Source organism: Rhinolophus sinicus, linkage group LG13 (assembly GCF_036562045.2).
Source record: "Rhinolophus sinicus isolate RSC01 linkage group LG13, ASM3656204v1, whole genome shotgun sequence".
NCBI classification, from domain to species: domain Eukaryota; kingdom Metazoa; phylum Chordata; class Mammalia; order Chiroptera; family Rhinolophidae; genus Rhinolophus; species Rhinolophus sinicus.
In genome coordinates this window covers 2972380-2985550 of record NC_133762.1, presented here as the reverse complement: position 1 = coordinate 2985550, position 13171 = coordinate 2972380, and the positions used below count along the sequence as shown (strand labels likewise).

Below are 13171 nucleotides of genomic sequence, written 5' to 3'. Positions count from 1 at the left end.
TTGTCCTTCTGTGACCCGCTTATTTCACTTAGCGTAACGTTCTCCAGGTTCATCCATGTTGCAGCACGTGTCAGAATTTCTTGCCTCTTAAAGGATGAATAATATTCTACTGCATGTAAAAGCCTTTTGTTTTGCGTGTTATCACTAATGTAGCACAAATCCTCCCACAAATATCGAAACAATGACCAGGCCATGATATCTGAATGTGGGCCAAACTCCCCATATTTTTGATGACTTGAAATCCTCTGGGTTAATTTACTCTGTGCTGTTCTTCTTGGCGTTTTCTTTGGGGAGGATGGATATTAAATATTAGTGAAATATTAGGCACGAAAAACCTTGCTCAGCAATTTCTCTTCAAAACATCTCCCATAACTTGTGAATTCGATGCTGCCAGAAGCGCCTTGAGCCACTATTGCTCTTGTTTCTGGAGAGCGTTTTGAGGACTGGTGAGTCACTGTGTGATCCCTCCTTTTGTGAAGATTAACACCCATAATTTTCAAAGTGGCTAGCATGCTATCTTTCATACAATTCAGTTCCAATGAATGAATAAACCAATGAGTGTAGCAGGGCATAGCTCAGAGCAAGGAAGAGCTTCTATTTTCAATGACTAGAAAGGATCAAAGCAGCGCCAGCGGCCAAAGGAACCCAGAAGCACTGAGAGACCCGGCTTGGGTGTGGGTGGTTGGGGACTAAGTCCTTCTGAGCCACTTGGGTGGCTGACTCTGAGTCAGCGTGCATAACAGTCAAGGAGACCCAGAGGCACTGAGGTGAAGGTCAGAAACAGATGTCTTCCAGCTGGCACCAACGGCGGCTTTGAGGAGAAGCAGGAGCCCCAAAGGCTAGGTGGGAAGTACCAGGATACAGATAGGGCTGCATCAGAAAGCAGAGTGAGCAGATAGGTCCCAGAAGCAGAATCAAAGGCCATTTGCAAGTGTTTGGGCCAATGAAGAAGAGAACTGACCGAGAGGGTGAATGGGCACCCACACCAAAGCAGCAACATCCCTTCAACTTGACATTGTGCCCTGACTGCTCTCCTGAGCGGCACCCCCACACCCAAAATCTAGCTCAGACTAAATGACCCGTATGGCCTGACTGCACCCGGAGCAGGACAGGGTGGCCAGCGGTGAGGCGGACCCAGCAGTGCGTCAGCACCAAGGACAGCGGTCCGTCAGCACCGAGGACAGAGGTACACGAGCACCAAGGACAGGGGTCCCTCAGCACCAAGGACAGCGTGTGGCCAGCTCAGCAAATGCTCTTAAATGGACCGGGACCAGAGGCAAGTCTGGATCATGTGCTCATTGTTGAAATTGCAGGAGCCAGGCAACGAACTTTGTGCACCCGGTTCCAAACATCCATCAGCTCCAATTGGGTCTTGGCTTGGTCTCAGACAGAGAAAGACCAGCTTGTCTTCTGTGAAGGTTATGGAATCGGCTGACAGACCTGAGCTTGGCAGGCGCTGGAGTCCACCCTCAGCCCTGGGGACGCCCTTCTGTCCCACTTCCTTTCTCCACGTTTCCGAGTTGTGCTTAGCTTTCCTGAACTGCCCATGGTACTATGTGGTGTAGGGCTGGGAGTTATACGTGGTTAATCTCCTATTATCACAATCCCATGTCATTTTAGCAACGGATTATAATTGGCCGCGACTTGAATGCTTTGGGGTGAAAACCCCGATTGCCAATGCCACACTGTCACATCTCAGACAAGCACAGCATGTGTGACATTACACATCTCTGAGTCTCATGTGCAGCAATGTGGTCTTTCTTTCTGAACAGAAGTTGTTTCTAAAAATTCTTCCATAGAGCCCTGCACTTCCTGGGGAATGTCATGCGACTCACCGATTTTGTCAGCAGAATGCCTCTCAGGGCCCTGGAATCTGAGGGACCGTGGGGTCACTGCTCCCAAGGACAGGAGATGCCTGTAGGCCGCCTCCCTGCCTCAGTCCTGTACCCACCGCTCTCATTCCCCCGTATCTGCCCTAGACACGCACGGGCAAATGAACGCAATTCAATCCAAGCTCTACACGCAGTGGGCATGCTCTCACTGCGGGTATCTCCTCAGGTCCCTCCTGCCTGTCCTTATAGATGCTGCCCATCTACACCTTCTGCTCCCACACGTGAACCTCTGTCCTTGCAATGCCCCAGAGCTGCTCCGGGGCTGCCCAGCAAAACCTCCCCTCACTGCATCTGCATCTGCCCTCCCCGACATCCCTGCCCCTTAGCTCCCTCCGGGCTGCCCCTCCGCACGGATGCCCTTCTGTGTCCCTCTCATCACCATCCTCAACCCAGGTCCTTCACCTTCCAATTGTTCTCTTTCAGAGCTCTTGCCTCGGTCACAATCCCGGCCCCTGCTCCGTACTGAGGACACCCACACAACTCCATGTTAAGTCTCGCCTGGTTGGGTGAATTTCCAAAGTGCCCCTCAAAGTCCCAGAGTCTCTCCGCTTATCACGCACACTGGAGCCGGTCCCCAGGAAGCCTGCCTGGAGCTCATGAGCTGGGCGGGTGCCTCTGCTGAGTGCCTAGCCCACCTGGACGGGGGAGTCTCTGTCGGTCTGTCTCCCTGTAGAATGAGGTTTGTAGTGCAGGCTTATGTCATTTTCATCTTTGCACCCAGCGCCTGGCTCATCTCAGCTGAAAATGTGTATGGGGTACAGGAGGGAATGCAGCCGCCAGCCAGCCCAGGAAATGAGAAGTGCCTGGTGGGGCAGAGTTGGCTCTGAAGGTGCGTGGGAGTTTACTCCAGGTCAAAGAGCCTCTGACGGCATTTGGATTTGGTGAGAGACTGATGTCCAGAGCCCAGCTTCTCTGCCCAGAATTGGGGGTTTCTCACTTAATTTCCTATCAGAAACTGCATGTGAGAAAGTCAGGACACCTCTTGGAAATGTGTGGGTGTCAACCTGTTCCCCCAAATCAGATTTGGACTCCACAGCAGAAAGGGGCTGAGGATGCCCAGAAATCCCTGCAGGGAGGGGGGGCAGCTGGAGGACCCCTCAAAAGCCTCCCCCGTCCATCAGGCCTCGCCCAGGCTCCACACACACCCAACCCGGTTCCGGGGGCTCCCTGGCCAGTCCTGGGCTCCCTCTCGTCCTGCCTCATAGGTTAGCTTTGTCCCCCCCCTCCCTTGATGTCACTCCAGAGGCAGGGACATTGTCTTGCTCATTGGAGACCCCAGTGCTGCCTGAGCTCTGGAGCAAACTGTGCGGGGCCTCACCCACCTGCCTCCCCACATCCTGAAAGAGATTCCTGTGGGCTTCAAATCATCACCATCACCGTCAGGGTGAGCGCCCCACACCCTCCCCACTCATCGCAGACACTGACCCGTGTCAGCGCAGCTCCTCACAGACCCAGGAAACGGTGGCTATCGGAGCACGTACCACGTCTGGAATGTTCCAAAACTGGGAGCTGGTGCAGCAAGGTGGGCTCCAGGCTCCCTGGCTCTGGCATCTGGGCCCTTAACTTCTGCCCCTGCTCTCTCTCCAAGGGCTGGGGAAGGAGTGGGGACAGTACCTTCTAGAGTACTGTTAGTGCAAGGGCTTTACCTGATTTTCCTAGACAATAAAAACTGTTTTAGAAACCCTGGCTTTAACTAGATTTTAAAAGCACTGAAGAAATCCCAGATTCCTGCTAAATAAACTGCTCCGTGACAATAACAGCCATCTCTGGTCTTGTATCAACAGAGGCTTCATAAAAATCAAATACGGCCCAGAGAAATAAAGTTTGAAAGCTCGGGAAGACCGAGTGAGGGCTGACAGCGCCAAGACCGTACCAGCCTGGATTTTATTTTTCAGGGTGACCCAGAAATTAGTAACGGTAGGTGTAGCAGTCACCCATGGGAGGGGAGGACGTGCGGGGGAGAGTGGAGGCCCCGGGAACCCTCCCATGCAGCCTCCCCACGTGCAAAGGGAGGGTGGGGGCAGAGGAGTGGGGGTGGCTGCAGAACAGGGCAGGGCTGTGGGGTGAAGAGGCCAGCTGCAGTGCACAGAGGCCTGGGAGGGGGGTGAGGCCCTTCCACTGACTGAGCCATGCCTCTGTGCCCCCACAAACTCCTGCCCTTCGCACCTGCCCTCAGGCTTTCTCCAGCTCTGTCTTACTGTGGGCCAGGCTCGGACAGAGTGCGCCCTCCGGGCACAGTGCAAGCCAGATGCCCTGGGGTGCCTGATGGGGGGCACCTGGGCTGGCACAACCCAGGACACTCCTCTCTCAGCCTCTCAGCACCATCCACTGTAAAGCATGTGCTTACACTTGTCTGTGCCATTGAAGAGGCAGGTGTGAGCGGCACGAGCCCAGAGCCACTGCACCCCACGGCCCGGGGCAGGGCGGCATCACCTGTGCACTTAGCATCCTCTCTCCCTATTTGGAGCTGCTAGCATTCCTCTCGAAATCTCAAAAGGTCCGTCCCAAAGCAAGCCTCCATTAGATGCCAAATCACAGCAAAGACATCTCTATAAAAAGCCGCAATGTGGCCTCAGGGCCCTGCGCCACACCTCACTTTAACTGCTGTGATAAGTTGGCTATGACATCCTGATCTTTCTTCTTTTCTGTCATTGGAGGGCTCTGCTAGAAAACACAGGCTACGCCGATCAGCAGACAGCATGAAAACCCCAAATAATCGAAACATGCATCTGGTGTGCCGTCCGAACGTCACATAAATGACATGCTTTTGACTGGACCGAAGTCCTGACATGTACCCAGCCCACAAGGGGCACGGAAAGGGACAGAGAATGCCCGCAACCCTAGAAATCTCCAAAGCCCAAAGGAATAAGTCTCGTAAGGGAGAATTTCAGGCACAGCGCAGATAGTTTCAGAATACCTTATCTCAGGGTAGATGTCACAAGGTAACACGATAAAGGGCCCCACCGAAAGAATCAGTCCATACCTTTACAAACCCAGACACACAGCGGGTGACCCACAGACCCAGAACCTGCCATCTCAGGCCTAGAAGCAGCCCTGTGGAAACACAGTCTCTGGTGTTAGACCTGCTCTTACAATACCCCCAGGAGCAGGGAGCAGCCCCGTGGGGAGCGTTGGTCAGCAAAGCCCCCTACAAGGGGGTACACTGATGACTGCCAGGTCCCCAAAGCTCATCTCTACAGCTGTGAGCCCAGAGCCCAGCAGGGGTCGACCCTCCACACCCACCGCCTGGCTGTCAAATAGCAGAAGACCACAGAGGTGGTGCGGAAATGCCAATCCATCGGGCATCTAATACAAACCTGGCTCAATGCAACTTATCGATGACAAAATGCCCTACACAGAGCATGAGCAACAAGGGTGCATACAGACAAGTAACAAATAAATGGCAGGGCACATCGCCTGAAGGGAACATTCAAAGGTCAGTAAAAACAATCATGAAAATTACGTGGCACACGGAAAAACGTGTATATGCCAGATTTGGAAAGCTGGATGGCCAAGTCACAGCTGGGCTACAATGACAGCTACATACGTTATTTATTCTCCGTGCGAGAGTCCAGACAGGACCACAGAACAATGAAAACAGCTCCTCAGCGAGAGGAGAATACTTTTTCCACATTCCCGTTTCTAATTCTATCGTAACAGGGTTGTCTTGGACGTGACTAAATAAAATGCTATTCAGTACTCTTAGGGGTGGCCGGATGGCTCAGTCGGTTAGAGCGCAAGCTCTGAACAACAGGGCTGCCAGTTCAATTCCCGCATGGGATGGTGGGCTGCGCCCCCTGCAACTAAAGATTGAATATGGCGACTGGACTTGGAGCTGAACTGCACCCTCCACAACTAGATTGAAGGACAATGACTTGGAGCTGATGGACCCTGGAAAGACACACTGTTCCCCAGTATTCCCCAATAACATTAAAAAAAAAAAAAGAAATACATTTTAAACAAACATACCATCTCCAGGACACAACTTTTCAAACTTTAAGAAGGGGAGATGAAAGGAGAGAGATGCTGTGTAATTTTTCCACCAACAGAAGTTTTCTGCAGCATCGTGCTCAAACTGGAATGGGACATCTTGTGAAAACAGGCTTGGCCTCAGCAGTTCTGGGGAGGGGACCCCGCATGCCGCCGATGCCGCCACAAACCACACATTAGAAAGCACGAGTCTAGAACATCTAGATGTCCGACCGTGCACATGCCCTTCAGATTTCTTTGATCGCAGATTTGCTACACTAACTGCGAGAATGGAAAGGCCACACAGGACCCTCGGGCACCCTTTGCATCTGCTTGAGGCCAGGCCTCTCTTGGCTCCTGACACACAGTAGGGCTGTCTGTCCCCAGGGAAGGAAGGCATTCCTTTTCGGAAGGCAGATTGTCATCTGAAGCACAGATTCACCACCTTTCCCACCACACTTCCATCTCCACGTAACCATGCTTTTGAGGAGATTCCCACCACCAGTGGCTCTTCCCGGTTAAATCTCAGAGTTCCTCCTCTGGGCTGGACCACTCGGGTCTCCAGGGCATGACGACCCTGGCCACGTCTGTCCAGGCATGTAGAGTCCTCAGGGGAAGCGCTCAGGCCCCGATGAAAATGGGGTCCTCGCAGGCCCTGAGCTGGGACCTGCCAGGTTCTCCCCTTTGATGGAATTAACTTGTGAATGAAAGAGTGAAGGAAACCAGAAAAGCTACGCAATAGTTAACCAGCTTCAGTGAGCTTTTCTGGTATCTGGGATAAGAGCATTGGCTTCAAGGAGACACTATTTAGGAAGAGAAGTTACCTGCTCTTCCATCCAGTGCCATTTTCCTGAACCCTCAACAAGGGCCCAGGGACCCCTCATCTCCCCCTGTCCTTTGAAACCACGACCATTGTCCATTCATTCATCCATCTCCCAACCCTCCAACCCAAAGGTCTGTGGTTCTCACTCGAATTAGCATCTGGTTCCAGGAAAGCAGACCACCAAATGTCAGGTCTTGCCCACTCCCCACCAGCCTCTAATGGCAATTTTCTCTTGACAAGAACTTTGTCAGAGAAGTTGTATCAACAAGGCACAGTATGTCACTGCCCGTGCAGCCACCTCAATTCCTGCAGCACCAAGCCCAGCTCTGCCGAAGGCTGCAGGTGCCTGTATTCTGGCCTGAAGCCCAGACCTTGGGGGAGGAGGGGCCCAACACCCGCTAGAGCCATGGCCGTTTCCTTACTTCCCAGAGCCCACAGCAGGCAGAACGGCCACAAATGACAGGAACACCCCAAAAGTGAAGTCAACTTACGTTCAATCTTGACAAAGAACAAAAGGCATCAAACGTAAGTCTCGGAAATGAACACTGAGTCCACATGACTTCTACCCTAAACACAAGCCTTTATTATATACAAGTTTTTCAGATGCATGAACTCTTTTGGGGAAAAAACAATGGAGGCTTTAAAAACTGTGAAAGCACCTCACTGTCATTTGTCCACAGAATCAAAGAGAAGCTCCTTTACACAAGTCTAACAATCACATCATCTTTATATGCTCAGTGGTTTTTGTGTTTTTTTTTGAAAGGCAGCTTTTCAAATGTGTTTGTTAGAATACATGCTTACTTTGCTATAATTATAATAAAATGTGGTTATGCTTCAATCCAGGGGCCTAATTAGCATGCATTGCTTCTCCAAGACTTTGTCAAACCTTCACGTAATTATTTTGAAACTGGTTCTTTACAGCTAATTATCCATCACACCAAGGCCCTGGGCTTTCAGCGATGAGTCACCAGGACACAACGGCCTCTGGGAAATGCGCTCAGGTCATGGCCCTAAACACTGGCGGTGGTGGCGGCAGGAGCCACTTGCCAGAACCCTACACCCTTGCTGGTGTCCTGCCAGCCTGCAGAGGTCACCTGGGGGGGACGACGGCCACACAGACCACCCCCATCAGGAGCAGATCTGTGACCCTTCCTCTTCCGGGGAGGCAGGGGTGTCTTCTGGGAGCACGACCAGCCAATCAGCCCTCAAGGAGACTTCCCTGGCACGTACTCATGCATCTGAGGGGTGGCCCTGAGTGGCCGGAACGTGCACACGTGCCATGTAACTGAACAAATGCAGAACGGAGCACGCATTTTGAACTGCGAGCTACACCACAACACCCTGTGCTCTCTGGGCCCCTCCGCCCCTCCCCTGGGAGCAGGCAGAAACCTACCTGCTCTTGGGGCCACTTCGGCCTCTCCTCGGGGGTCCTGCTCTTGGTCTTGAAGCCTCTCTGGGGGTCTCTGGGGAGCTTGGCTTCAGAAGGGAGGTTGAGTGACTTGGGCCTCCCCTCGTGTCTGCTGGGGCCGTGGCTGGCCTCGCCGGGCGGGCCGTCCTCCATGGAGTCCCCAGGCCCCTGCTCCGGCCCCGGCCCCAGCACGTGCTCAGGGCTGGCGTCTCCAGCACTGGCGATGCTTGTCATACTCAAGCTCATCTTGATCTCGGCCACGATCTGGTCGATGTCCTCCTCCTGGTCCTCCAGGTCCCCGTCCCCACGCCTCGGGCGATAGGGGGACGCGCCACCCGTGTTCCCATTCGCCTCGGCGGGGTAGTAGCCCTGGTAGCCCTCCTCACTGGGACAGTAGTGGACGTCTTCTTCCTGGTCCTGGGCTTCGAGGACGGAGGCCTCGTCGTCTGGGGTGGGGAGGCGGCTGTCGCAGTAGTCCCGGCTGCCTTCGCGCGCATGGCCGTGGGGGCGCGGCCCGGCCGAGTCCGTCCACTCCTCCACGGCCTCCTGGCACTCGTCCGTCTCCAGGTGGCCCGTGCTGTGGGCCAGGTAGCCCTCGCCGTTGCAGCCCATGCCCTCCAGGTAGCTGTCGTCCTCGGGGCAGTAGCGGATGTAATAGGTGACGCCCTCCTCCTCCTCGGGCAGGCCCTCGTCGTCATCGTCGTCGTCCTCCGAGGTGTTGTTCACGTAGTCGGAGCTGGAGTCCCCATCGGGGCTGTGGTCGTGGCAGCTCTGCTCGGGGGGCGTGGGGCTCTCGGGCCGCAGGGCGGCCAGCTCCAGTCCCTGGGGCTCGTACTCCTCCAGGGGCAGGTCCGCGTCCGGGCTCTCGGGCTCCTGGTCGTGGGGGCCGGCTCCCGGCTTCACCCTGTGGTCCAGCATGCTGCTTGCCGGGCTCTGACGCGTGCAGTTGGCCATGGTGGGCGTTCACGCGGCCATCGTCACCAGGAGGCCGCCACTGTGGGAAGAACAGTGGAGAGAACAGAGTCAGAAACCCAAAGAGCAGCTGGGAGCCGCCAGAGCATTTCATCGCCCTGTTTTTTCAGCATCATGTTAACACATTGGTTCAGATCATGCGACATCCCACCCCAGCTGACTCATGCGTCAGGAACAAAGTACACCCAGGCCAAAGAGACTCCACGCAGGGCCAGGGCAGGAGGAGGCAGGCGTGTGGCACCGACGACTCCCCGGGATGCCTGCTTCTTCCCCAGGACTCACTCATAGCTTCTTGAAAACGTACATTCAGTTTCGGCAGCCCAGGTGGTCGGGACAAATGGTCATAAGATCAGGCTATTTGCTCTCAGAAAAAGAGAAGCTTCCATTCAGGAGATACAGTGAAGACCAAGGAGGAACTACACTATGTCCTCTAACTCTAAATGTGCTGCGTCGCAAAGGCCATCAAAAGCTCTGCCTCCCCCACAAGCCTGTCCCCCCCCACCCCCCACAGCACCCAGAAGCTTCTCCTTCCTCCTCACCCCAAACCAGGCAGCATTCGCTGAGTGACCGACTTGCCAGGAACAGTCTAGGCCAAACACCACACGGAGACACTGAACGTGACCCCCCCCAGCCTCACAGGCTCGATGGGGCGAGGGTCCAGGAAGGCAGCTGTATCGCTGATGGGTCTGCAGAATCACTTTAAACTGAGGCACGCTGGGTATAAGAGGTGTAAGAGAAAGAGCCCTCCCACTAAAGCTGAAGACAGAGGTCCTTGTTTAAATTCATACCTCATCTACTGTCAGGTCTCGGGCAAGATATTCCAGAGATGGATGGCCTTCCCTGCTTGGGAAACTGGAAATGAAAGCACCTGCCTGCAGGGCAGAAAGTGGGTAAAATAAGAGAATAACCCATGTCCCCTCAACCCCATAAACGTCTGCTTTTTCTACTACATACAAGGTGTTGAGGAAAATTTTAAATGAAATCTGACGGGAGAGAATGCCTGACTCGGTGTCTGTCTTAGATGGGGAACAGAGACTCTGCCAACACAGGTGGATGAGAGTGGCCGCTGTCGGGTAACAGTGACCCTGGCCATGGACACCGCGTGCATCTCCGCAGTGGGATGTGGGAGCATAGAGGGGGGAGTGCAGAGAGTGGGGAGGTCCGGAGAAAGCCAAGCCTTGTCCCCCAATGCAGCAGTCACTCACTTTGGAGGGCACGAGGCCCAACATTGGAGTAGGCGAGCCAAAGACCAGGCCTAGAGCTGCAGGTGGTTCTGACATCAGAAGCCCGAGGGCTACACTTGAAACTCTGCCCAAATAGATGCTTGGTGGTCTCAGGGGACGTCCCACTGCCGATAGAACAGATTCCACCTCCTTGCCAAGAAATACAAGGCCCCTCCCTGGAGGCCCAGGCCCAACCCGTTCCAAGCCTTCTCTCCCTATTCCTGGGGTGGGGTGGCAAGGGGACAACTCTTAGCCCTTCTTCAGGATCCAGCTCCTAGGTCACATCCACTCGGCTTGGGCACAGAGGCGCTGTTCGGAGAACAGCAGGCACTTGCTGGACCAAGAGTGTGGAGTAAGGTCAAAGGAGAAATGAGAAAGGGGCAAAAATGTAGGTGGAATGATCTGGTTCTTTAGAAGAAACACTTGTCCCAAGTTGATAATATCCAAGGTCGGTCAGTAAAGGTGCATCTGAAAGCACAAGGCACTGACACACTGCTTTTCATCAAAGGAGTTTGCAGCCTGATGACAAAGGAGCCCAGTTACAACAGTTCAACCAGGAAGCAGCGTTTTCAACAAGTCTTTTAGCGCCTGAAGGGAGGGCCCATGCAGCTGCCAAGTCCCGCCTTCCTGGGCTGCAGGCTGCCAGGCCACACCTCATGGAAAGAGCTACAGGAACTTGAATGCACCTTCCTCCTGCAGCTACAGCTATCATGAGGGCAGAGCTGCCCCGTGGAAGGCTGTGAAGAGCTGCCCTCCCTGCCTTGGCAGAGAGCTGCACACACAGCACGTCCTTTGTTAAAAGTGCTGTGGGCAGAATTTTGCACTCAGAATGTGAGTGCTTGTGAGGGCACATTACTTCCCAGAAATGAGGACTATGGTCTGTTTTGCTGTCTAGTTTTCATTGAGAACATAGAGAAGAATGGACATTCACTCACAACTGTCCCACCCACAGACGGCCACTGTTAATTTGGGGTCTATTTCTTTCCATTCTCTTTTCTGTACATCTCTTTTGTAATACATGACTGAGATCTCACTATAAACACAGTGCCATGTTCTTCTCCCCTCTCTTAACATAGTGTAATAAGCAATAGAAACGCTCCCTAAGTATCATTTTTAATGGCTACATACTATTTCCTGGCCCAATAATCATACTCCATTCCCCTATTGAACACACGGATTGTGTCCTATTTCTGTATTATAAATAATATCTTGTTTCCCTACAGACAGACCCGAAGGCTTTTCCCCACTTCTGGGGCCTTTTTCCTGGACCCTTTAAAGCCTTGTTCCCCAACCTAAGTGTCCATCAATGGATGCATGGATGAAGAGATGGTACATACATACAGTGGAGTATCACTCGGACATAAAAAAAATGAAATCTTGACAACACGGTTGGACCTTGATGGTATGTATGCTACGCGGAATAAGTCAGATGGAAAAGAGCAAAAGTCGTATGATTTCACTCGTATGTGGATATAAAACAAAAAGTAACAAAAGAAACAAAAGTAAACTCAGAGATACAGATGGCAGAATGGTGTTTACCAAAGGATGAGGGAGGGCGAATTGGGTAAGGGAGGTGAAATAGATGGTGACGGAAGGAGACTTGATTTTGGTGGTGAGTACGGATGTTGTATCATTAAGGGGTACACGTGAAATTTACATAATGGCATGAACCAATGTTACCCCAATCCATTTAATTTTAAAAAATATTTTTAAACTTTGTTTCCACCTGAGGTCCAGATCCTCAGAGGGACCCCGCAGGAGTGTGACAGGAGAGAGTTAACCATCTCTGGGGACCAGGAAGCTTTCCATGCAAGCCTTCCTGCAACCATATTGAGGTCCTTTGTTTGTGATTAATCATATTAAAGACAAATCACTCACAACAGACCATCTGGAAAACAATTCAAATGCACAGCAGAAGCGCGATTACCTGCTACGCATCCAACAAAATGAGGCCCTGCGTCCAGACTCAATTAATTCTGGGACAGCACATCCGTCACTAGAAAACGCAGCCCTGACTGCGTGCCCCCCACTCGCCTCCTGAAACATCCTGACGAGAAGTGGGAGAGAAAGGCTCATTACCAGCAGCTTCTGTATCCTAAACGACGTTTTGCTTCTGCGTGGGACAATAGCACTGGCGGGCTCCTGGGAGAGCTGGTGGTACGGCAGACCTCAATACCGGCGGGGTGAGAGCGGTGTCACACCAATGAGATACAGACACCGTGAAACCATCATTGTCCCGTCCCCCGTCTTGCTCCCCAAGTTAACCTCCCATGTGGTCAAGATAATACTCTTTTGTTCCTTTCAAATGTAATTTAGCTGCTTCGGAGACACATAGTTTGGGTTTAAGTCTTGGAGTGGAGAGGTATAATCAGCCCCGGCACTCCAGACAAAAGTTATTGAGTATCGTGTAACAAGATCACAGAAAACCATAAGCACCAAAGAGTGGTTAATTACTCAGTCTTCTGAAAACCAGGCTGATAGCCAACACTGTCATGCAAGGCCCTGCAACATATAAGCGGGTCACAGAAGGACGTGCTTCTCTTGGAAAAATAGCAATGGGCAACACATTGAGCTCCCAGCAAACCTGCAATAACAGGGTCTGGCATATCCAGAAGACAATTACACAGAGATTAAGCCATTTACAAAGAGCTCGGTACGTCAAATGCACAGTTATCATTTACTCACGGCCAAATAAACATAGAAGAAACTGTGAGGAAATCTGTTAAAATATCAGCCAGGGTTGCCTTTGAGTGATGGGACAAGGGCATTTACTTTCCTTCTTGTTCATTTCTGAGCATGGGACTTCTACACACAAATAATGTATGAAAAGCCAAGTGCCCCCTGCAGCCCTCCCTACCTGTCAGGTGATACTTCTGCAGAGGAA

The 13171-nt window shown here is 52.6% G+C and overlaps 1 protein-coding gene across 14 annotated transcripts in view; it reads right to left on the bottom strand.

Moving 5' to 3' along the window:
• APBA2 (amyloid beta precursor protein binding family A member 2) overlaps nucleotides 1-13171 on the bottom strand; it is a 153107-nt gene that overhangs the window by 40726 nt on the left and 99210 nt on the right. For all 14 annotated transcript variants that reach the window (XM_074317906.1, XM_074317905.1, XM_074317900.1 and 11 more), the window contains one exon: nucleotides 8078-9086. In XM_074317906.1, the coding sequence (XP_074174007.1) occupies nucleotides 8078-9046 (969 nt within the window). In that variant the 5' untranslated portion in view covers nucleotides 9047-9086. The remainder of the gene's footprint in view (nucleotides 1-8077; nucleotides 9087-13171) is intronic.